The 25,341-nt window shown below is 43.1% G+C and overlaps 1 protein-coding gene across 1 annotated transcript in view; it reads left to right on the forward strand.

Annotated features, from left to right (window-relative positions):
* The window catches only part of FBXL13 (F-box and leucine rich repeat protein 13), a 97,926-nt gene that overhangs the window by 70,826 nt on the left and 1,759 nt on the right, over positions 1 to 25,341 (forward strand). The window contains exons 14-20 of the mRNA XM_058190493.1: positions 3,609 to 3,726; positions 4,816 to 4,978; positions 6,609 to 6,728; positions 11,765 to 11,891; positions 15,405 to 15,488; positions 22,327 to 22,461; positions 24,662 to 24,825. Of these exons, the coding sequence (XP_058046476.1) occupies positions 3,609 to 3,726; positions 4,816 to 4,978; positions 6,609 to 6,728; positions 11,765 to 11,891; positions 15,405 to 15,488; positions 22,327 to 22,461; positions 24,662 to 24,825 (911 nt within the window). The remainder of the gene's footprint in view (positions 1 to 3,608; positions 3,727 to 4,815; positions 4,979 to 6,608; positions 6,729 to 11,764; positions 11,892 to 15,404; positions 15,489 to 22,326; positions 22,462 to 24,661; positions 24,826 to 25,341) is intronic.

The following is a 25,341-nucleotide window of genomic DNA, read 5'->3' on the forward strand; positions in this document are numbered from 1 at the left end:
GAGTCGGACAGTGATGAGGCAGAGGTGGGGCCAGGGCCATCGGGAAGTGAGGTGCAGACTCCAGAGCCTCCAGAGACTGATAGCAATGAGGCAGAGGAACAGGAGGAGCCTGTTCCTAATGCACTCATGAGAAAAACCGTTCCGGGCGGCGGGGATCAGAATGGGCTATGGCAATCCCTGCAGCCTGAAACAGCTGATGGTCGGGAGGCAGCTCAAACTGACAATCAGCTGCTTGTGCTGCTCAGGCTGTGCTGAAGCTGAAGGGGCCTGTTTGCTGTTTGCTGCAAGGAGGCAAATTGCTGGGAGGCTGAGGCTAATTTTTTTTTCTTGTTTTCCTCCCCCAAAAAAGGTAGGTGCGTCTTATAGCGTCTTATGCTCCGAAAAATACAGTACTACAAATTTATACAGACAAATTTCCTGTTGGGATTTTTCAGGAAAGAAATGGCAAACAACACAATAAATGTCTGTATGGAATTTTGCATATGCTAGTCTACCTCACTGTATTTAAAAATGAAAAAGAAGATTTTTAGAAAGGAACCGGGGAAAATTAGTAGCAGATGAAGCAGTGATAGGCAGAAGTCATATTTATCGATACCAATTGTTGACAGATGCCAGGAGTAGAGAGCAATGGTTCTTGAGCTTTTCTTGACCTCTGTAGAAAAAGAATGCTGGATATTAAACAGACCTTTGGTTCGGATCCACCTGTTTTTTCAGGTTTAAACGGTGAAGGCTCCAGTCCAGCCTCTGTTATTTCCTGGAGTGATTTCTCTACATTCAGAAATCCCTTGTGTCTCTCAGCTTTATTTAAACCATTAGCTCCGCAACTCCAAGGCACGCTTAGAGGAATTTTTGAAGGATGCTGCCAAACATCCCCAAGGAGATAACTGGAAACTTTAGGAACAGTATTTTTCCCCTTTTAAACCTCTTTTCTGTCAGATAGAATAGAATAGAATAGAATAGAATAGAATAGAATAGCATAGCATAGCATAGCATAGCATAGCATAGCATAGCATAGAATAGAATAGAATAGAATAGAATAGAAACGTGCCTACAGTTCCTGTCCTATTGTTTCCTTTCATTATATCCAATTAATATAGTTATTACATACTTATGCTTATATATATGCTTATATATTATATATTTATTTTCATGCTTATGCTTATATATACTGTTGTGACAAAATAAATAAATAGAATAGAATAGAATAGAATAGAATAGAATAGAGTAGAATAGAATAGAATAGAATAGAATAGAATAGAATAGAATAGAATAGAATAGATGGAGTGGAGTGGAATGGAGTAGAGTAGAGTAGAGTAGAATAGAATAGAATAGAATAGAATAGAATAGAATAGAATAGAATAGAATAGAATAGAATAGAATAGAATAGAATAGATGGAGTGGAGTGGAGTAGAGTAGAGTAGAGTAGAGTAGAGTAGAGTAGAGTAGAGTAGAGTAGAGTAGAATCAAATCGAATCGAATCGAATAGAATAGAATAGAATAGAATAGAATAGAATAGAATAGAATAACAGAGTTGGAAGGGACTTTGGAGGTCTTCTAGTCCAACCCCTAGAAGTAGGAAACCCTACACTACTTCAGACCAATGGTTATCCAATCTCATCTTAAAACCTCCAGTGTTGGAGCATCCGCAACTTCTGCAGGCAAGTTGTTCCACTGATTAATTGTTCTAACTGTCAGGAAATTTCTCCTTAATTCTAAGTTGCTTCTCTCCTTGATTGGTTTCCACCCATTGCTTCTTGTCCTGTCCTCAGGTGCTTTGGAGAATAGCTTGACTCCCTCATCTTTGTGGCAGCCCCTGAGATATTGGAAGACTGCTATCATGTCTCTCCTAGTCCTTCTTTTCATTAAGCTAGACATACCCAGTTCCTGCAACCGTTCTTCATATGTTTTAGCCTCCAGTCCCCTAATCATCTTTGTTGCTCTTCTCTGCACTCTTTCTAGAGTCTCAGCATCTTTTTTACATCGTGGCGACCAAAACTGAATGCAGGATTCCAAGTGTGCCCTTGCCAAGGCATTATAAAGTGGTATTAACAATTAACAATCTTGATTCTCTATCCCTCTGTTTATGCAGCCTAGAACTGTATTGGCTTTTTTGGCAGCTGCTGCACATGTTGGCTCATATTTAAATGGTTGTCCGGAAGGACTCCGAGATCCCTCCAAGATCAGTTACTATTGGTCCAAAGCACCAGAAGGCAGGAGAAGAAACAATGGATGGAAACGAGTCAAGGAGAGAAGCAACCTAGAACTAAGTAGACATTTCCTAAAAGTGAAAACAATTAGCCAGTGAAATGGAAGTTCTGGGTCCTCTAACAGTGGAGGTTTTTAAGGAGAGACTGGACAGCCACTTGTCTGAAATAATATAAGGTCTCCTGCTTGAGCAGCGGGTTGGACTAGAAGACCTCAAAGGTCCCTTCCAGATCTATTCTGATTGGTCTGCCTCTCTTAAGAGAAAACAAGGAATCAATGGCTTTGAAACCTTTCCTTTGACAATGCTTCCTAATTCACCATATATCCACTGGTTGGGTGTCCTAGGAATAGGTTATGGGAATGTTTTTTTAAAAAAATACAATTCATTTCCAGGTTGTTCAAAGTAGTAGTTTTATATTAACAACAACCTACCAAATGCTTTTTTCTTTTCTTGGAGGTTTTTTATATTTAATCCATTAAAATTCTCATCCAAATTAAACTGAAGAGGTGATGCTTTTTCCAGTAGAACACCATGTAATCTGCATATGACTTATTAGTAACCTTGACTATCACTAAGTGTTGTAACTTTTTATTCTTGATGAATGTATTTTATTCTCCTTATGTACACTGAGAGCAAATACACCTAAGACAAATTCCTTGTGTGTCCAATCACACTTGGACAATAACGAATTCTATTCTATTCTGTTTTATTCCTATTCCTATTCCTATTCCTATTCCTATTCCTATTCCTATTCCTATTCTATTCTGTTCTGTTCTGTTCTGTTCTGTTCTGTTCTGTTCTGTTCTATTCTATTCTATTCTATTCTATTCTATTCTATTCTATTCTATTCTATTCTATTCTATTCTATGACAGAAGGAATAAAAGATAAATCAGGGATCTCCAATTTTGGCAACTTCAAGACTTGTGGACTTCAACTCCCAGAATTCCCCAGCCAGCCATGGGAGTTGCAGTAATGTTTTATTGAGCATCAAAACCTTGTTGAAAATATCCGGAGCAAACATGATTTCTAATGTTGGATTTTCCCCCTTACCAGAGTGAGCCCCTCATGGAGCGCTATGAAGCCATTACCATGGCAACTCCACTGTGCTGTACAGTAGAAGCCATTTTAAAGCAGTCCAGTAGAAGCCATTTTAAGGCACAACATGCTGTATGTTAACAGAACACCCCCCCAAGGGGTGTTAGGGGTGTCTTACCCCCGCAGTATTTGTTTCCAGAGAGTAAGTCATCTGTGTACCAAGTTTGGTTGAAATTGCTTGAGGCGTTCCAGAGTTATGCTGGAACATACATACACACACACAGCTATTTTTATATATATATAGCTCAAAGGCATTTTAAGAAAGGATGTCATGTTTTTATTGAATGGCTTCCTCTTCTCTTCAAGGCTTTGGTATCAAAGTGCCAAAGGATTGAGTCGGTTGAATTCAATGAATCTCCACACGTGTCCGACATTGGAGTCCAAGCATTAAACGCCTGTCAGCTTGTTAACATGAAGATTCAAGGTTAGTGAAAAATGTAGTAATTCTAGTAGTAAGAACAGTAATGTAGTAATAAAAATGTAGTAATAAGAACATGTCATTTTTAACTAACATTCCTATTTCCTTTCACTTTAGATCTTTATTTAGATCTATATATATATGTTTAGGTCTATATATTTATATCTAAATATGCACTTTAGATCAGGGGTGTCAAACTTAGATCTGGCCCGTGGAAATGATCATGCAAGAAGGGACAGGAAAGGAGAAAGGGAAAGAAGAAAGACAAAGGAAAAGAAGGAAAGGTTGGAAGAGAGCAAAGAAGGAAAAATAAGGAACGAGGGGAAAGAAGAAGAAAGGAGGATGAAGAGGGAAGGAAGGAAGGAAGGAAGGAAGGAAGGAAGGAAGGAAGGAAGGAAGGAAGGAAGGAAGGAAGGAAGGAAGGCGATTATAATGAGACTGAGGGAGGGTCTCAGGGAAGTCCTACCTTAGCACTTGGCCACCACAGGTGCCCCCCCAACATGAGTGACGGTGAGCTGGCCATGCCTACCCCAGCCACACCACCCTAGCCCCTGAGGTCAAACACAACTCTGATGCGGCCTTCAATGAAATCAAGTTTGACACCTCTGCTTTAGATAACATTCCAGTTGCTACTATAAGTAGTTCTCGGCTTACAACAGTTCATTTAGCGACCGTTCAAAGTTACAATGGATCTGAAAAAAAGTGACTTATGACCGCTTTTCACTCTTACGACCGTTGCAGCCTTCCCAATGGTCAAGCGATCAAAATTTGGACACTTGGCAACTGACTCATATTTATGAGGGTTGCAGTGTCCCCTGGGTGTGTATGTAACGTGATCCCCTTTTGTGACCTTCTGACAAGCAAAGTCAAGGGGGGGAATCCTGATTCACTTAACGACCGTGTGATTAACCTAACAACGGCAGAGATCCACTTAATGACCGCGGCAAGAAAGGTTGTAAAATGGGGCAAAACTTGCTGAACAAACATCTTGCTTCACAACAGAAATTTGGGGCTTGGTTGTGGTCGTAATATATGGGGTTCAAGTAGGTTTTTCATGCTGGGTTAGAGTGACCTGATGGTGCATTGTGTCAACAGGGAGTAACCGGCTTACGGATCTGAGTTTCAAAGTCATGAGCAAATTCTGGCCCCAAATGAATCAAATTTGCGTGGCCAATTGCCAGAAAATAACAGATATCTCTCTCAAGTTAATTGTACCACTGGAATATATCGTTATCCTCAATCTATCCGGCTGCACAAGGTATTGTTATAGCTGCATGATGGAATCACTTGTTTGAACGGAATTGATTTTTTTACTCATTCCTAAGTATCGAGGTCGTTGCATTACATCAGAAAGAAATAATAAAAAAAAAAACCCAGAATACTCATAAAGCCAAAATATGCAAACCAGTTTGCCTGCAACTCAGCACCACATCAACATAGAATCACAATCAGGGAAAGTATTAGTCTTGCCTTATTAAACCACACCTGGAATACTGCATCCAGTTTTGGTCACCGCAGTTCAGTGGTGGGTTTCACTGAACTTTCCTACCAGTTTGCTCATGCGCGCGCCACTTCTGCGCATGCACAGAAGCTTCTGCACCAGGGGTGAAATGTAAAATTTGTTACTACCAGTTCTGTGGGCGTGGCTTGGTGGTGGGTGGTGGTGGTAATGTGACTGGGTGGGCGTGGCCAACTTTTTTTTTTCACTTTTAAAAGCATTTTTTCTACAACCTTTTCGGTCGAAGAGGTTGTAAAAAAATGCTTTTAAAAGCCTCTGATGATCAGGCAACTCAGCTGGGGATCACCAGAGGAGCCTTTTAAAAGCATTTTTTTACAATGTCTTTGGCCGAAGAGGTTGTAGAAAAAATGCTTTCAAAGGGTTCTGACGATCCCAGCTGAGCCGCGCGATCATCAGAGGCTTTTTTTTTAACTTTTAAAAGCATTTTTTCAGCCGAAGAAAAAATGCTTTTAAAAGAAAAAAAAACAAAAAACCTCTGATGATTGCACGGCTCAGCTGGACATGTAGGGGGGCAGGGATTTTTGCTATCGGTTCTCCGAACCACCCACCGCAATCGCTACCGGATCAGGCGATCCGGTCCAAATCGAGAGCATTTCACCCCTGCCTCAAACACTAACAACAACAATAAAAAAGAAAAAAAATTGTTTACAAAAAAATGACACAAATATCAAATAAATTCAACATTAAATATATAGAATGCACCCTGGCTGGATGCTGAAAATCAATCAATGATAAATTTTCCTCCCGCTTTAGTTATAAGTTTTCTTATCCCTAGTTAACAAGAATACTATATTAAATAAACAAATATTCCAGGTGAGGGGATCTTTACGTGATAATTAAATCATCCCAAAATTACATATAGGATTTTGAGTGGCCCTCATAGTCAGAATGAGTGACCCCAAAGTGACTTTTGGGTTATGCTGACTGAATTTTGGCTATTGATTGCTACATGCAATTACAATTAGCTTTCGTGGGGGGAAATTAAAAGGTGGTGCAATGGTATTTTATTACATTGTTCTGTTTTAAAAATTTAATGAAACAGATCTATAGCTGCAACCTTAAACAGAATTCCGTGAAAGCAAATATGAGTTAAGAATATGAATCAAGCTGTTAATAATCTGGCTACCATACAGAGAAAGTTCCAATCAGTCTTACGTTTAGTTTATAAAGTAGACAAATTTATTTGAAATATTAATAGAAATTGGCCTGGTTGCATTTCTTTTAGAAATTGATATCTCTGAAGACTGATGTCGATTGCTATATATTCAAAGTAGCATTTATCCCCTTGGATCCAAATACTAAACTTATTAAAATGTAATTTTAGAAACGTGACTAAGATAAGAATAAGTATTTTCTATTCATGTTTCAGAATCAGTGATTCAGGAATAAAAGCGTTTGTCGACGGTAATTCAGCTTCAAAATTAAAAGAACTCAATTTGGCTGATTGTTGCTATGTTTCCGACATTTCCCTTGTGAAAATATCTGACAGGTATCAATCACATTGTAAGGTGTTTTTTTATTTGCTGCTACTTAGCACATGAATTTTTAAAGAAGTGTCTATGGAGATTCTCAGTCGCCCAGGTCATGGTTGTCCCAACGATGCTCTTTCATAAGGCAACTGGACTTTCTGTGTTTTTCCTTGAAGGCGTTTCGCTTCTCGTCCAAGAAGCTTCTTCCGTTCTGACTGAATGGTGGAGGGTGGAAAGATTTATATTCCTGGGAGTCATCGGGGTTGTTATCACTCCCTCTTAAAGAAGTGTTTTTGAAAACTCATTTTAACTAGCTCTGCCTCAGAACAAAGATTAGCACACATAATTAGAAGTTATGTCTTTCTTACTAACAAAAACATTTTTTTAAAAAATGGTAAGCCGCCCAGAGACCTTGACTGAGATGGGTGGCTGAAGAAATGGATGGATGGATGGATGGATGGAAGGATGGATTAATGAATGAATGAATGAATGAATGAATGGAATGTTGAAGACTGTTCTATCCTGTACATTTCAGGGAAATAAAATCTCAGCTACATTTTGCCTCCCCTCAATTAAATATGGCACCTTGTGGCACCAAGTAAGCAGACCTCATTCTCGAAGCCCCTGTCCTCTGGATAGAATTACCTCACCCCAAGTTAAATTAGGCACCCATTTTTCTGGCATTTTAAAAGGCCCTCAAGATCTAAGTCTCATCCCAGACCTGGGGTTAGTCTCTGTACAAAACCCTTTGATTGTTATGACTGTTTTGTTTGTCAACGTTCTTATGTTTTGCCATTGTTTAATTTGTTTTAATTGTATTTTTGGATATGTTATAAGCCACCCAGAATCTTTGAAGTGAGCAGCCATGATAGATGGATGGATGGACACATAGGAGAGAGATAGATAGATAGATAGATAGATAGATAGATAGATAGATAGATAGATAGATAGATAGGGATGAATGGATGGATGGATGGAAGGATGGAGAGAGAGAGAGAGAGAGAGAGAGAGATGGAGATGGCTGGCTGGATAGATAGATATGGATTGGTGGATGGATGGAAGGATGGATAGATAGAGATAAATAGATAGAGAAGGATGGATGGATAGAAGGATGGATGGATAGAGATAAAGAGAAGGATGGATGGATGGATATTTATTTATTTATTTATTTATTTATTTATTTATTTATTTATTTATTTATTTATTTATTTAATTTATATACCGCCCTTCTCCTGAAGGACTCAGGGCGGTTTACGGCCAAGGTAAAAGTACAACTCAGAAAGTTAAAAAACATTTAAAAACTACTTAAATTAAAGGCTGAAGGAATATAAGACTATAATAAAACCCCAATAAAAAACTTCATTAAGCCAGCCCTGCACGATGAAATTAAAAAGTCTTTAGCTTGCGGCAAAAGGTCCGGAGATCAGAAAGTTGACGTATCCTCGAATGCAGCTCATTCCAGAGGGCAGGAGCCCCCACAGAGAAGGCTCTCCCCCTGGGGGTCGCCAATCTACATTGTTTGACCGATGGCACCCTGAGGAGACCCTCTCTATGGGAGCTCACGGATCGATGGGAGGCTATTGGTAGCAGCAGGCGGTCTCATAAATAACCTGGTCCTATGCCATAGAGCGCTTTAAAGGTGATAACCAACACCTTGAATTGCACCCGGAAGAAGATATGGATGGATGGAAGGATGGTAGATAGAGATAGAGAAGAATGGATGGATGGATGGATGGATGGATGGATGGATGGATAGATAGATAGATAGAGAGATGGATGGATGGATGGATAGAGAGAGAGGGGTGGATGGATAGAGAGAGAGAGCGCGTGAACAAAGGGGAATGGATAGATGGATGGATGGAAGGAAGGATGGATGGATAGAGAGAGAGGGACGGAGGGAGGGAGAGAGAGAGAGAGAGAGAGGGAGAGAGAGATGGCTGGCTGGCTGGCTGGCTGGACAGATATGGATGGATGGATGGATGGATGGATGGATGGATGGAAGAATGGATAGATAGAGATAAATAGATAGAGATGGATGGATGGATAGATGGATGGATAGAGGTAGATAGAGAAGAATGATGGATGGCTAAATGAATGGAAAAATGGATAAAGAGAGAGAGATGGATGGATGGATGGATGGATGGATGGATGGATAGAGATGGATGGATGGATGGAAGGAAGGATGAATAGATAGAGATGGATGGATAGATAGATATGGATGGATGGATGGATGGATGGAAAGATAGATATAGATAGAGAAGGATGGATGGAAAGAAGGATTGAAGGATGGATAGAAATAGAGATAGATAGAGAAGGATGGATGGATGGACGGATAGAGAGAGAGGGGGTGGATGGATAGAAAGATAGAGGGGGGGATGAATAGATAGAGTGAGGGGGATGGATGGATGGATAGATGGATGGGTGGATGGAAGGAAGGATGGATGGCTAGAGATAGAGGGAGGGAGGGAGACACAGAGAGAGAGAGAGAGAGAGAATCCCTTGCTATAAAGCACTACCTTGGCATGGTTGCATGGTCTGAAGAAGCTAAGAGCAATGCTAGGGGTTCCACCATATTGGACGGCTCTCACCAGAGGATCCAGAGGCAGACAGGGCGTCTCTCCCATAAAAAAAATATAGCGAGGCGTCATTTACAGAAATCCATGGCAGATTGGTCGTCACCCAAATCAACCACACTAGGTGTTAGAGCTCATAATAATAATTATTTTACGAAATTGGTTGGGGCGGGGAGGGGAGGGGGGGGCTTAAAGCCATAAGATGTTTAGTTTTTTTGACTCAGTCCCCAGATGGAAGCAGCTGACTGACTGAATGAATGCCATTCATGTATCTCTGGCATCAATTTTAACACCCGAGCGTGAGGATTAAACAACATTTTTCTCCCTCTCTAGCTGTGAAAACATTAAATCCGACATGATTCCGTGAAGCTTCGCTGGTCGCAGACAAAGAGGCCTCAGTGTGGCAAAATAGCCTAGACCTCACATACCCAAAGCCGGAATGTCACTCAGGATTTTAAAAGCGAGTTAACATTAAAATTCATCAAAACAGATTGTTCAGTAATGCCAGCATTTGGAAGGAACGAAACCCTTTTTAAAAAAAAAAAATTGGATCTCCATTCCAAGGAAGGAAGGATGGATGGCTAGAGATAGAGAAGGATGGATAGATAGATATGGATGGATGGATAGATGGATGGGTGGATGGATAGAAATAGAGATAGATAGATATGGATGGATGGATGGATGGATGGATAGATGGATGGGTGGATGGATAGAGAGAGAGATGGATGGATGGATGGATGGATAGATAGATATGGATGGATGGATAGATAGATAGAGATAAATAGATAGAGATAAATAGATAGAGATAGATAGATATGGATGGATGGATGGATAGATGGATGGGTGTTAGAGCTCATACTAATAATTATTTTACGAAATTGGTTGGGGCGGGGAGGGGAGGGGGGGCTTAAAGCCATAAGATGTTTAGTTTTTTTGACTCGGTCCCCAGATGGAAGCAGCCGACTGAATGAATGAATGCCATTCATGTAGCTCTGGCATCAATTTTAACACCCGAGCGTGAGGATTAAACAACATTTTTCTCCCTCTCTAGCTGTGAAAACATTAAATCCGACATGATTCCGTGAAGCTTCGCTGGTCGCAGACAAAGAGGCCTCAGTGTGGCAAAATAGCCTAGACCTCACATACCCAAAGCCGGAATGTCACTCAGGATTTTAAAAGCGAGTTAACGTTAAAATTCATCAAAACAGATTGTTCAGTAATGCCAGCATTTGGAAGGAACGAAACCCTTAAAAAAAAAAAAAATTGGATCTCCATTCCAAGGAAGGAAGGATGAATAGATAGAGTGAGGATGGATGGAAGGAAGGAAGGAAGGATGGATAGATAGAGATGGATGGAAGGAAGGAAGGAAGGATGGATGGAAGGATGGATGGCTAGAGATAGAGAAGGATGGATGGATGGATGGCTAGAGATAGAGAAGAATGGATGGATGGATGGCTAGAGATAGAGAAGAATGGATGGATGGATAGATGGATGGGTGGATGGAAGGAAGGATGAATAGAGATGGATGGATGGAAGGAAGGGAAGGTTCTAGAAAGTCTTCCAATATCCTGAGGAGACCTTGGGGGCTGCAAAATCCAAAAGGTTTTTGCGTGTGTGTATGTGTGTTTGTGTGTGCATGAGTGAGTGTGTTTGTGTGTGCATGAGTGAGTGTGTTTGTGTGTGCATGAGTGAGTGTGTTTGTGTGTGCATGAGTGAGTGTGTTTGTGTGTGCATGAGTGAGTGTGTTTGTGTGTGCATGAGTGAGTGTGTTTGTGTGTGCATGAGTGAGTGTGTTTGTGTGTGCATGAGTGAGTGTGTTTGTGTGTGCATGAGTGAGTGTGTTTGTGTGTGCATGAGTGAGTGTGTTTGTGTGTGCATGAGTGAGTGTGTTTGTGTGTGCATGAGTGAGTGTGTTTGTGTGTGCATGAGTGAGTGTGTTTGTGTGTGCATGAGTGAGTGTGTTTGTGTGTGCATGAGTGAGTGTGTTTGTGTGTGCATGAGTGAGTGTGTTTGTGTGTGCATGAGTGAGTGTGTTTGTGTTTCCGTGCGCATACTTTACGTCTGTTTTATTACCTGAAAATTCCACTTTAATTTTCTTAGTTTGGAATGCGCTGTTAGTGTGCTGTTAGTCCTTGAGTTACAATAGTTCATTTAGCGACCATCCGAAGTTACAACACCACTGAAAAAAAGTGACCGAGGACCATTTCTCACACTTATGACCTCTGTAGCATCCCCATCCCTTTGCGACTTTCTGACAAGCAAAATCAATGGTGGGGGGGGAGACCAGATTCATTTAACAACCACGTTACTAACTTTTAACAACTGCCATGATTCACTGAACAACTGTGGCGAGAGAGGTCGCAAAACGGGGCAAAGCTCACCTAACAAATGTCTCACTTAGCAACAGAAATTTTGGGCTCAAGGGGCTTTGTAAGTCGAGGAGTAAGTAAGAAGCATTCCAACGTTTCATATCCCTTCTTTAGGTGCCCAAATCTAATTTACTTGAATTTGCATAATTGTCAAGTGGTGACGGATGCTGGGTTCCAGGCTATGACAGCGATGGCTTCATTAGCCTATCTCAATATTTCACGAACAAACATCACTGATCAGGTGAGGACCCAGAAGATTGAAAATGTATTGCTAGGTATGCTTTCTTGAAGATGTGTGTGTGTGTGATTACTTCTTACAGTACTATTACAATAAATTGTATTATTCATTATAGTAATACTAGAATCTTAGTTGCCTTTAAAAAAAAAAATTGGATCTCCATTCCAAGGAAGGGACGCAACTGGCGGACCAAGCGAACTTGGTAAAAGGCCCTCCTGGAGACGGCCGCCAGATGTTCATCAAAGGACAGCCGTCCATCCAGGAGGACGCCCAAGTTGCGAACCACCTCCTTTGGGGCCACTAACTCGCCCCCGACAGTCAGCTGCGGATGCAGCTGACTGTACCGGGGTGCCGGCATCCACAGCCACTCCATCTTGGAGGGATTGAGCCTGAGTCTGTTTCTCCCCATCCAGACCCGTACAGCTTCCAAGCACCGGGACAGCACTTCGACCGCTTCGTTCGAAGTGCAGCTCTCCCGTGTTGCAGCTCTCCCGTGGTCACAGGATCAAAATCCAGATGCTTGGCAAGGGACTCCTCATATTTATGACGGTCGCCGTGTCATGTCAACCCCTTTTGCGACTTTCTGACAAGCAAAATCAATGGTGGGGGGGGAGACCAGATTCATTTAACAACCATGTTACTAACTTTTAACAACTGCCGTGATTCACTGAACAACTGTGGCGAGAGAGGTCGCAAAACGGGGCAAAGCTCACCTAACAAACGTCTCACTTAGCAACAGAAATTTTGGGCTCAAGGGGTTTTGTAAGTCGAGGATTAAGTAAGAAGCATTCCCACGTTTCATATCCCTTCTTTAGGTGCCCAAATCTAATTTACTTGAATTTGCATAATTGTCAAATGGTGACGGATGCTGGGTTCCAGGCTATGACAGCGATGGCTTCGTTAGCCTATCTCAATATTTCACGAACAAACATCACTGATCAGGTGAGGACCCAGAAGATTGAAAATGTATTGCTAGGTATGCTTTCTTGAAGATGTGTGTGTTTTGTGGATCATTGTAATGTTTCCTGTGTGTCCGATCACACTTGGCCAATAAAGAATTCTGTTCTACTGTATTCTGTTCTGTTTCATTCCATTCCATTCCCTTTCCATCTTCTCTTCTCTTCTCTGCCCTTCCTTCCCTTCCCTTCCCTTCCCTTCCCTTCCCTTCCCTTCCCTATTTTCTATTCCATTCCATTCTCTTCTCTTCTCTTCTCTTCTCTTCTCTTCTCTTCTCTTCTCTTCTCTTCTCTTCTCTTCTCTTCTCTTCCCTTCCCTTCCCTTCCCTTCCCTTCCCTATTTTCTATTCCTTTCCATTCCATTCCATTCCATTTCCTTCTCTTCTCTTCTCTTCTCTTCTCTTCTCTTCTCTTCTCTTCTCTTCCCTTTTTTTAAATTTGCATTTATATCCCGCCCTTCTCCGGGTGGCTTACACTATGTCAAGCAATAGTCTTCATCCATTTGTATATTATATACAAAGTCAACTTATTGTCCCCAACAATCTGGTCCTCATTTTACCTACCTTATAAAGGATGGAAGGCTGAGTCAACCTTGGGCCAGGTGGGATTGAACCTGCAGTAATTGCAAGCAGCTGCTGTTAATAACACACTGTCTTACCAGTCTGAGCCACAGAGGCCCTTCCCTTCCCTTCCCTTCCCTATTTTCTATTCCATTCTCTTCTCTTCTCTTCTCTTCCATTCTCTCTTCCCTTCTCTTCCCTTCCCTTCCCTTCCCTATTTTCCATTCCATTCCCTTCCCTTCCCTTCCCTTCCCTTCCCTTCCCTCTTCTCTTCTCTTCTCTTCTCTTCTCTTCTCTTCCCTTCCCTTCCCTTCCCTTCCCTTCCCTTCCCATCCCATCCCTGGAGGTGAAGGTGTTTTGCTTGTAAATAGACTGGCCCAGTCATGGGCACAAAGTATCCATCTCTAAAGACTTCAGGCATCTGCTGGAGGCTGTTAAGAAGGACTGGGGGCTGCTCTCTGCCTCTAAGAACATGTTTCTCCATTTCTCCTTTAATGAAATATAACATTCTGCCTCTTTTAATATTCTCCAAAATATTTCACCCTCTAGGATGGTGTGTGTGTGTGTGATTACTTCTTACAGTACTATTACAATAAATTGTATTATTCATTACAGTAATACTAGAATCTTAGTTGCCTTTGAAAAAAAATTACAGTGTGTAGGCAGACCACAAACCATTTGTTTAGTGACCATTCAAAGTTACAGCACCACTGAAAAAAAAGTGACCGAGGACCATTTCTCACACTTATGACCTCTGTAGCATCCCCATCCCCTTTGTAGAACGGACCACAGTCTTTTTAACAATCTTAAATTTGGCTTTTAGCCTGTGTGTCAGGGTTCCAAGTAATAGTTCCATTGCAAGCAAGACTCCAAGGCCCTCGACTTCCTCAAAGATTACTTTTATTGGAAATATCATATTGGCACATACAGTAGTGGCCAAAATTGTGGAAACCTTTTGGGAAAAGTGTATTTTTGAGGTTTGATGGCTAATAGCACCACTTTTTTTTTTTTTTTTGGAGTTTCAAGAGAATCCTATTCCACTGCTGGAATGGCCTGGGAATAGCCCAGACATTCACCCAATTGAAAATCTATGGCGACGACTAAAAAAACTTGTTAGTCAGAAGCGACCCAGCAATAAAACCCAGTTAATTGAAGCCATCATTCAATCTTGGTTTCACATTATAACAGCTGCAGAACTAAAAGACTTGGTTCACTCCATGGGAAGAAGTTATAAGGCTATTCATGCTAAAGGTTACCCAAGTAAATATTAACTGACAGGGTGAACATTTTTGTATATCTCATTTTTTCTACGTGTTTCACTTTTCTTCTTTATACTGTAACTGCTATTCTAATAGCAAATTCTTCATCAAAGATATTGCATTACATTCTTGATTAAATTATCTTTCCATTGATATATAATTTTATGGTCCTACTCCAAAACAAAGTGGTGTTATTAGCTAGTTTTAGATAATACGCTTTTCCCAAAAGGTTTCCACAATTTTGGCCACTACTGTACTTATGAGACAGTTGGTATCCTGGGGTCATGTGATCTCGTTTTGCGACCTTCTGACAAGCAAAGTCAATGGGAAAGCCAGATTCACTTAATGACCATGCTACTAACTGAACAACTGTAGTGTTCGGTTAATCACTATGGCAGGAAAGGCTGTAAAACGGGGCTAAACTCACTTAACAAGGGCTGTTTTTCTTCTTCTTAGAAATGGAAATTTTGGGATCACTTATGGTCGTACATTGAGGGCTATCTGTAGAGCGTTGAATATTTGGGTTTTCTGTCACAGCCAACCTGTTCCTTTTTGAGAATATTACATTTTTTCAATCTAATTCTCTACCTCTTCCGCCAGTTTTTTTTTTTCTAATTCCCAACACCAATTTCCTTCTTTTCCCAATTTATGTTGGGGTGTATTTTACGATTCAATTGGCTTGATCATTATTTTTTTATATGAGATTGCTAGTACATTAACATTGGTTTAAAATGTTTATAGGGTTTGGAGAGCCTGGGCAGGCATTTGAAAATTAAGGAGATTATTCTGTCGGAGTGTAGGATGATTTCTGATACAGGCATGAAGGTAAAACAACATACAGGTGTCACATTTATGACTCTGTTGGAATTTCTGTAGTAATATTTCGAGGTTTCATTTGGTAACATTCCTTGTCATTCTTAAATAAGCCTTATGCTTGCTATCTGTGGGACTGAATGTTGAAATTCATTGTTGGAAAGTATTTCTATTTAACAACTACAGTAGTATTCAACCAGTAAATGGCAGTGTTTACAAGTTTGGATCTATGGTATATAATCTATGCTCTTTTGTTCTAAGTAGAGTTTCCTGTTTCCTGTTACAGTTAAAACAGTTGAGCAGTAAAGCACATGGTGACTGTAGCTTTTGTTTGCTCTGTGCTGCTATATATAAACAGAATTTCTAACACTCAAATTCATCCCTATCTTGCTTCAGAAAGCCAGGATGGGATCTGACAGTCTAGACCATTCTATCTGTCTCAATGTCAAAATTTAATTCAATAATTTAAATTGGAAATGTTCTCTGAAGTCATAGAATCTACTGTTAGGATGGTGGAGGTAAAACAGACTCCACAGATTGTTTAATCCAGCCTTTTGCCCTGCATAGGAAGAGCAATCAAACCATCTTCAAGAGATGGATGTCCAGCTTCTTCTTAATAACGCTGAGAATTGGGTATGTCTTAGTCTAATGAAAACAAGGACTAGGTATGACATAAGTCTTTCAATATTTGAGGGGCTGTCACAGAGAAGACGGGATGACAAAGCACCTGAGGGCAGGACAAGAAACAATGGATAGAAATCAATCAAGGAGAAAACCAACCTAGAACTAGGGAGAAATTTCTTCACTAAGAAAACAATCACAGAAGTTGTGGGCGCTCCATCACTGGAGGTTTTCAAGAAGGGATTGGACAGCCATTTGTCCAAAATGGTATAAAGTCTCCTGTTGAGGCTGGAGGAGACCAAAGTCCCTTCTGACTTTGTTATTCTGTATTTTGTAAGTCCGTTCCCTTAAATTCCTTTTCTTTATATTCCCTTCATTATTTGATCGGAGGATATTTTTTAGAGAGCTTCACTCCCAACTCTATCCTTGGAGTTTGGGAAATAGGAAAGAGATTCCCTTTGGAATCTAACATCCACCCAGGATACACCTGTTTTAATGTCTTCTATTAATTTATACGTTTGATATTTATGAAGATATATATTTTAAAGTTTACCCTCCAGTAAATTGGTATGTCCTGATTTTGACTATAAAGAGATACCCTTGACATGCAAAACTGTGATATGCAGACTTACTTACTTATTATATTTGTAATGTATTACTGTAAGTTTTGGCGGGAGTTTTAGGCGGGAAATATCTCGTTCCTGATTGGTTGCAGCCTCCGGCTGAAGTGTATATAAGGAGAGGTTTTTCTCCAGAGTTTTGCTGGGTCACACTATATTAAAGAGCTGTTGTCACTAACCTGGTCTCCTGCCTCGTCAATACCCGAACTTAACATTGGCGACGAGGATGGGATCTTGAGGCAGAGCACCAGAACAGAGCTGAACTCACTACGAGAATCAAACCCAGCAAGGTGATAGCGAATGCAGCGATGACCGGCTACACGCCACCCACTCCGTTTGACCCTGCCCAGGAAACATGGGGAATATACATGACCCGTTTCGAAAGTTTCCTGGAGGCAAGCGAGTTACAGGAGTCTTCGACAACCGCAAACGGGCTTACTTCATAAGCCACTGTGGGTCCGCAGTCATCGCCGTCGCAGAAGCCCTGGCGGAGCCAACACCGCTACACTCCGTGTCGTGGCAGACCCTTCAGACCCTCCTGAAGAATCACTTCGCACCAGCCCGTCCAAATCGTTCGTGATGCGAGTTTGGGGGCGCAGGCAACAAGAAGGCGAGTCTATCAGCGACTACATGGCAGCCCTGAGACAAGCCTCCAAGCATTGCGAGTACCGCGATCTGGACGAAGAGCTGCTGGAACAACTTATACGGGGGGTCAGAGACATCCGTTTGAGGAGACGGTTGCTAGCCAAGAGCAACCTGACATTGGCAAACGCTCTGGACGAAGCCAGAGCCCATGAGATGTCCAACCATGCAGCAGACACCTTACAAAAGCGACTCACGCCGATGGCGGGCGCAAAGCCGAGCACAGTCCACCACGAAGAAACCTATCGTGAGTCAACCAGCGAAGAGGAGGAAGAAGTCCACTACACGGAAAATCGACAAGGGAAGACCCGGAGGAATGCGGAAGTTGCGGGGCGACATCAGCGCCAAAGATGTAAGTTCAGGGCGCCATTTGCGGCGGTGTGAAAGGAAGGGCACCTGGCTCAAGTCTGCCGAGCACCCCAACCTTCCGCGAAAATTCAAATCGGCCAATCAGGCGGCTCTGAGTCAGAGATGCAAACCCACATTCCGCGAAATTTCAAACCAGCCAATCAGGCGCGAGATCGGCGAGGCGACCGCGATTGGCCAGGAAAGAAAGAGCGAAGTCAAACCGAATGACTGTTACCATAGACCACGCAGCTACCCGCATCAAGAAAAGATCTTCACAAACCCGACAATTGAAGGCGTACCGTGCCGACTGGAAGTAGACACAGGATCAGCTATCACAATCATGTCCTGGGACACTTTTGTGAAAGCCTTGCCGCACATCGCAAAGCGCAAGCTACAGAAACAACGGCTCCGGGTGCAGGATTACCAGGGCAACCGCATCCCTGTTCGAGGACAACGACCGTCGAGGTCAAATCTGGGACATACGAAAAGACCCTGCCCATCACGTTAGTCGAGGAACCTTGCCAAGCTTGCTGGGGCTAGACTGGTTCAGGCGTTGGGAATGGGGTGACTGGCGTCCACCGGAGCGGATGCAACCTGCAAAACGCCCTAATGGAGGAATTCGCAGGCGTATTCGAGGACCGTTTAGGCAAGTACAAGGGACCCCTATCTCCTTCAATTTAGACCCCCAAATAGCTCCCATTAGGTTAAAGGCAAGGAGGGTTCCTTTTGCACTCAAACCTAAAATCGACAAAGAGTTAGATAAATTAGTCAGCCAGGGGATACTAGTGCCAGTTGACCATGCCAAATGGGAGACGCCAATCGTCACCCTATAAAACCAGACGGGTCCATAAGAATTTGCGCTGATTACAAGGCTACCTTGAACAAAGCATTGCAAAAGAGCGCCTACCCAGTTCCAGTAGTGCAACACTTATTGCACTCACTAGGGCACGGACAAGTTTTCGCCAAATTAGACTTGGCACAAGCGTACCAACAGCTACCCGTAGATGCTAGCACAGCTGAAGCCCAGACCATTGTAACGCACCGGGTGCCTTTAAGTGCACCCGGTTACAGTTTGGGGTGAGTGTGGCCCGGGCTATTCAAAATTTGATGGAGCGGCTCCTACAAGGGTTACCGAGTCGTACCCTATTTCGATGATGTGTTGGTATCAGGGAAGATTTAAGAGAACTGGGAAGCGATTAAGGAAAGTTTTGGCCATTTTAGGTCGGCAGGATTAAAAGTCAAAGCAAGCAAGTGTCAGATAGGGGTCGAATCTGTTGAATTTTGGGCTATAGAATAGACAAAAAGGGATTCACCCACTGAGAGCAAAGTCAAGGCGATAAAGAGAGCCCCAGCACCCAAAAACAAGACAGAACTCCAGGCTTTCCTGGGTCTGGTAAACTTTACGCCGTGTTTTTAAAAGACAAGGCAACCGTTGCTGAACCGCTGCATAAATTGCTTGGAAAAACACTGTTTGGTCGTGGGGAAGTCAGAGAATAGGGCATTTGAGGCAGTAAAAGTTTGCTATCAAGCGATAGCCTGTTAATACAATACAACAACAGACTGCCGTTAGTATTGGTTTGTGATCGTCCCCTATGGAGTAGGAGCTGTACTTAGCCACAGACTCCCAAAGCGGCACTGAAGCCCTATAGCGTTCTATTCACGAACGATGTCCCGGCTGAGAGGAATTACAGCCAGCTAGATAGGAGGCTCTGCAATAGTGTCAGGGTGAAAAATTTCACGAATACGTTTTGGGAGAGACTTTGAAATTATCACTGACCACAGACCGCTATTGGGGTTACTGGCTGGCGACCGCCCAACGCCAGTGGCACTATCACCCGGCTGACCAGATGGACTATCTTTTGGCCGCCTACTCTTACAAACTACAGCATCGACCTGGAAAGAGCTGGGGCATGCGGACGCATTGAGCAGATGCCCATTGCCGGGAAATCGAGGACCCTACTCCGGGCACCCCGTTCTACTAATTGACTCTTGGGACTCTGGGCCAGTCACATCGCAGGAAGTGGCTCGGGCCTCCTACCGGGACGTTGTTTTAAGAACTGTAATCAGTTGGGTTCAAGGGATGGCCCGCTGGCGAGCGTTTTAGAGAATTTGTAAAGAAAAAGGGAATTGTCTGTGCAAGGGGTGCCTGCTCTGGGGGATAGGGTGGTAGTTCCAGAGAAGCTGAGAAAAAGTCCTGGAACTACTGCATGAGGGTCACCCAGGAATTGTAAGGATGAAGGGCTAGCCAGGAGCTATGTCTGGTGGCCCCTAATGGACAGGAAATCAGTGACAGGGTTGGCGATGCCAGGTATGTCAGGAATCAGACCACTACCACCCACGGCCCCAGTGTTGGAGTGGGAGAAACCCCAAGGCCCTTGGTCCCGCATACACATTGATTTTGCCGCCCTTCCACGGCCAAACATTTCTAATTGTGGTGGATGCATTCTCCAAATGGCTGGAGATCATCCTAATGAAATCCACAACCGCTGGAGCTGTCATTTCAGCACTAAAACACCTTTTCGCCACGCACGGGCTACCGGACACCCTCGTGTCCGATAACGCCCACAGTTCACCGCAGCATTATTTGAAGGGTACCTGGCTGAAGAGGGCATCCGACATGCCCTCTCAGCGCCGTTCCACCCTGCGTCGAACGGCCTTGCTGAGCGTTTTGTTCGGAGTGCGAAAGCGCTATCACGAAGCGGCCCGGCGATTGGCAGGCACAAATCGATGCATTCCTAACCGTCAACACAGGACCCCTGTGTGGCCACCGCCGCAGCCCAGCCGAGCTATTAATGGGCGGAAGCTAAGGTGCCCGCTAGACCGGCTACACCGAACTACGTGCAGGACGGGTTCAAAACAAAACCAGATAGACTCCGGGAATTAAACATAGGAGACTCAGTGTGGGCACATAATTACAGCGACGGCCCAAACGGGAAGAGGGGGATAGTCATAGACAAAACGGGCCCCAAATCGTATCTAGTGGAAATAGACGATGGCAGAGTTTGGAGGCGCCACATAGATCAGCTAAGAAACAGATTGAGCGATAAGGCAGAATTAGGGGAGACAAGCCCTGGCTATGGTTTAATTAACCCCACAGGTGTCTGGAGCCGAGAACAAACAGAAAGCATAGAACCAAACAGAGACTTATCTGAGCCAGGCGAGGTCCAGCGACACCCTCAGGCCCCTCGAGAGGACAGCAGGTCCGAGCCGGCGAATAATCCAGGGCCGGATGGCCGGGAGAAGGAGCTCAGAGGAACGAAAAGTCCCTCCGGCAAGCTCGACTCAACTCCAGAAAGTGAACTGCGCAGGTCCGGGAGAGTCAGGAGACGCCCCACGTACCTGCAGGACTACGTAGAGAAGTAATATGCAAATATTGGCAAAGTGCCTTCTGGGAGGGAAGGAGTGTAATGTATTACTGTAAGTTTTGGCGGGAGTTTTAGGCGGGAAATATCTCGTTCCTGATTGGTTGCAGCCTCCGGCTGAAGTGTATATAAGGAGAGGTTTTTCTCCAGAGTTTTGCTGGGTCACACTATATTAAAGAGCTGTTGTCACTAACCTGGTCTCCTGCCTCGTCAATACCCGAACTTAACAATATTTAAGAAGTAATAACTACTCTATATGGCGTGATTCTTAAAATTAGTTGGAAATAATGTTACTTCCTGGACTTTTTTTTAAGGAGCAGGAAGATATGACTGGGTTCGTTATAAATTGTTTTATCTTGCTCTTTACTAGTCTCAAGGCAAGGTTGATATTTCAGTGGTGAATCCCAGAATACCTAAGGGGAAAACAAAACCCCATGTACCCTATGAATCCATCAGGTCAAGGATCTGTTCCCACTCTTGAGTTGATTCTAGTATCTAAGCTGGCTTAGTAATTTTGAAATTATCTGTCCAGGGTCTAGTTACACTTTTAAAAGATAGAACATGAATTAATATATCAAATCAAATTGACCAAATGCCTCAAATTGTGGGGGTCAAAGCATCGTTTATGAGAAATAAAATAATCCTCACATATAATCTTACTACCACAGATTTGCTAAATGGCATATATTTGTATATTTGTATATCAGGAGAAAGCTAGTTATTTTAAGAATACATTAATGAACCTAACTGATAAGATCTCAAGTTAATACATACAAACCAGTGGTGAAATCCTCCGCTGGTTGCCACCGGTTCACTGCCCGCACATGCGCAGTGTGTGCTAGATGCATGCTGTGTGTGCATGCGCAGTGCACATTAAATGCGTGCTGTGTGTGCACCCACGCGCAGCGTGCATACATGCGCAGTGTGCACCAAACGCATGCTTCGCGCAGAAAAAAGAGCCGTTCGAAGGTAAGTAGAACAGCAAGGGGGGGAGGAAACAGCTGTGCTGCGCTATTTAGCACAGCAGGCACAGCTGATTGTCGGATTTCCTGCTTTTTAGCAAATATAAATCATGCGGCACAGCTGATTGTTGAAATACCAGTTCAACCCAACGGGTAGTTTTTTTTTTTTAACTACCGGTTCGCCGAACCTGTATATTTTATCACTACCGGTTCACTCAAACCGGTGCGAACCGGTAGGATTTCACCACTGATACAAACACATCTAAATCATACATCTTTGTAACTTATGTTCCAGGTATTGTGTACTGACTTGAAAAAACTAGACTATGTTGATTTGTCTTTCTGCCGGTACATATCAAATTCTACGTTAAAATATTTGTCATTGAATTGTCGCAGACTCACAGTCCTCATTCTGGTGGGCTGTTTCAAGGTACGTATTAAAACCACAATACCTAATGCCTTTTTTCGCTCCCTTTCTTTTGAGTATCTCAGGGGTAATGAAAAACTTCTGTCAAGTCTGCCCCACCCAAAGCGGCTAAGAAATTTGTCTTACTAATAATTTTGGCACATGGAGATTCCTGTAAATTCCCCCTTATTTCAGGTGGAGAGTTAAAGGCCAATTCCTGTATGACAATGTCATTGTTGAGCCCAGTTTCCACATCCTTGGTACTGTATATTTTGCCAGCACATGTGGCTAGATCTAGTCTAGAGCATGAGAATGGAAGACATTTTGTTGTTCGCTCCTTCTTTCTAAAAACAGGGGTTTTAAAAACTTTAAGACTTGTGGACTTCAATTCCCAGAATTCCCCAGCTAGCCACAGGGAATTCTGGGAGTTGAAGTCCACAGATCTTAAAATTGCCAAGGTGGGACCCTAATCCCATGATGGCGAATCTATGGCAGGCGTACCAGAGGTGGCACACAGTGCCTCTGTGGGCACGTGAGCCGTCACCCCAGTTCAGCTCCGCTGTGCATGCATGTGTGACTCCCACTGCCTTCTCTCTCTCTCTCTCCATCCATTCTTCCATCCATCCATCCACCCATCCATATCTATCCATCCATCCTTCCTTCCATCCATTCATCCTTTTCTATATATCCTTCCAATCAACCATCTATATCTATCTATCTATATCTATTTATCTATTTATCCATCCATCCTTCTCTCTATATATATCCATCTATTCATCCATCCATCCTTCTCTCTCTATCCATCCATCCATTCATCCATCCATCCATCCTTCTCTCTCTATCCCTCCATCCTTCCTTCTCTATTTATCTCTATCCATCCATCCATCCATCCATCCATCCATATCTATCTATCTATCTATCTATCTATCTATCTATCTATCTATCCATCTCTCTATCCATCCATCCATCCATCCATCTCTCTCTCTCTCTCTCCATCTATCCATCCATCCATCCCTCTCTCTCCATCCATCTATCCATCCCTCTCTCTCTCCATCCATCCATCCATCCATCCATCCCTCTCTCTCCATCCATCCATCCATCCATCCATCCATCCATCCATCTCTCTATCCATCCATCTCTCTCCATCCATCCATCCATCCATCCATCCATCCATCTCTCTCTCTCTATCTATCCATCCATCCATCCATCTCTCTCTCTCTCTCTCTCTCTCTCCATATCTATGTATCTCTCTGCCACGTATGCGTGGGGGGCAGGGAGCATGCAGGAGGCACGCACGCATGTATGGGGGGCAGGGGGCATGAATAGAGGTATGTGCATTGCATTTTGGGGATTTGGGCATGTGTGCACGCATTCGCACACGCACATGCGCGCCTTGGGCACATGGTCCGGAAAAGGTTAGCCGTCACTTCCCTAATCTGTGAAGAGAGGGAAAAGATCCAGTCTTTCTCTCAGGAGTTAGCACAAAGCATATCTTGAAACCAATTGAGAGAGAAATTGCATTTGAAAAACACATAAAGATTCATGTTCCCTAGAAGCAGGAAAAGTCTCTTGTTTTCAAGATCTGCACTTATTGTGAAGAGTTAGCTTAAGGCATATATTGAATGGATAGGAGAATATCCATTCAGCCAGAAAGCTTCAATTATGAGAGAAAAATTGCATTTGAAAAACACATAAGGATTCAGGTTCCCTAGAAGCAGGAAAAGTCTCTTGTTTTCAAGATCTGTGCTTACTGTGAAGAGTTAGCTTAAGGCATATATTGAATGGATAGGAGAATATCCATTCAGCCAGAAAGCTTCAACGATGAGGCGTGGTGGCGCAGTGGTTAGAATGCGGTACTGCAGGCTACCTCTGCTGACTGCCGGCTGCCTGCAATTTGGCAGTTCGAATCTCACCAGGCTCAAGGTTGACTCAGCCTTCCGTCCTTCCGAGGTCGGTAAAACGAGGACCCAGATTGTCGGGGGACAATATGCTGATTCTGTAAACCGCTTAGAGAGGGCTGTAAAAGCACTGTGAAGCATAGTACATAAGTCTAAGTGCTAGTGCTATTTTGAGGCAGAGGTTGAATTTGAAAAACAGACACGCATTCATGTCGATTAAATACCTTCGAAATCAAGATTTTCCTATTCCACGACGTTCGCTGTTGAAACACTGCAATCATTTACGACAGCTTTTAATTCTGAGTAACGTTTCTCTTGATTGACAGATCAACGATGCAGGGATTCAGTTAATCGCTTCGGGCTGCAATTTCCTGCATTATCTGGATATTTCAGGTTGCAAAAATGTTACCGACAGAGCACTAAAAAACCTGATGAAAGGTTGCTTGCAGCTCCGAATACTTAAGATGTTGTACTGCATAGGTATTACCCGGTAAGAGGTTCTCTGAAACTAACCCCCCCCAAATCCTTTTAGATAACATACAGATAGTCCTTGACTTATAACCATTTGTTTAGTGGCCATTCAAAATTTTTAAAAAGGCACTGAAAAAAGGAACTTACGATTGTTTTTCACATTAGTGACCATTACAACATCCCCAGGTGATCAAAATTTCACACGACCAAGATTCAAACAGTTGGCAACTGGCATGTACTTACGACAGTTGCAGCGCCCCAGGGTCATGTGATCCTGTTTTGCAGCCTTTTGACAAGCAAGATCAATGGGGAACCTGGCTGCAAAGGTGTTGTGGTCCGCTGGCGGCCAGCAGAGCAGAGTCGGACAGTGAGGAGGTTGGGGAGGAATATGAGCCAATCCTGGGGGCTGGGCAAAGTTCGGACGAGGGCTCTGCATCGGAGGCAGAGTGGGAGCTAGACAGCAGTGAGGCCCAGGAACAGCTGGGGCCTGTTCCCAGTGTGCGCATGCGCAGAGCTGCCAGAAGACAAGAACAAC

The sequence above is a fragment of the Ahaetulla prasina genome, chromosome 7 (genome assembly GCF_028640845.1).
Source record: "Ahaetulla prasina isolate Xishuangbanna chromosome 7, ASM2864084v1, whole genome shotgun sequence".
In the NCBI taxonomy this organism is placed as follows: Eukaryota; Metazoa; Chordata; class Lepidosauria; order Squamata; family Colubridae; genus Ahaetulla; species Ahaetulla prasina.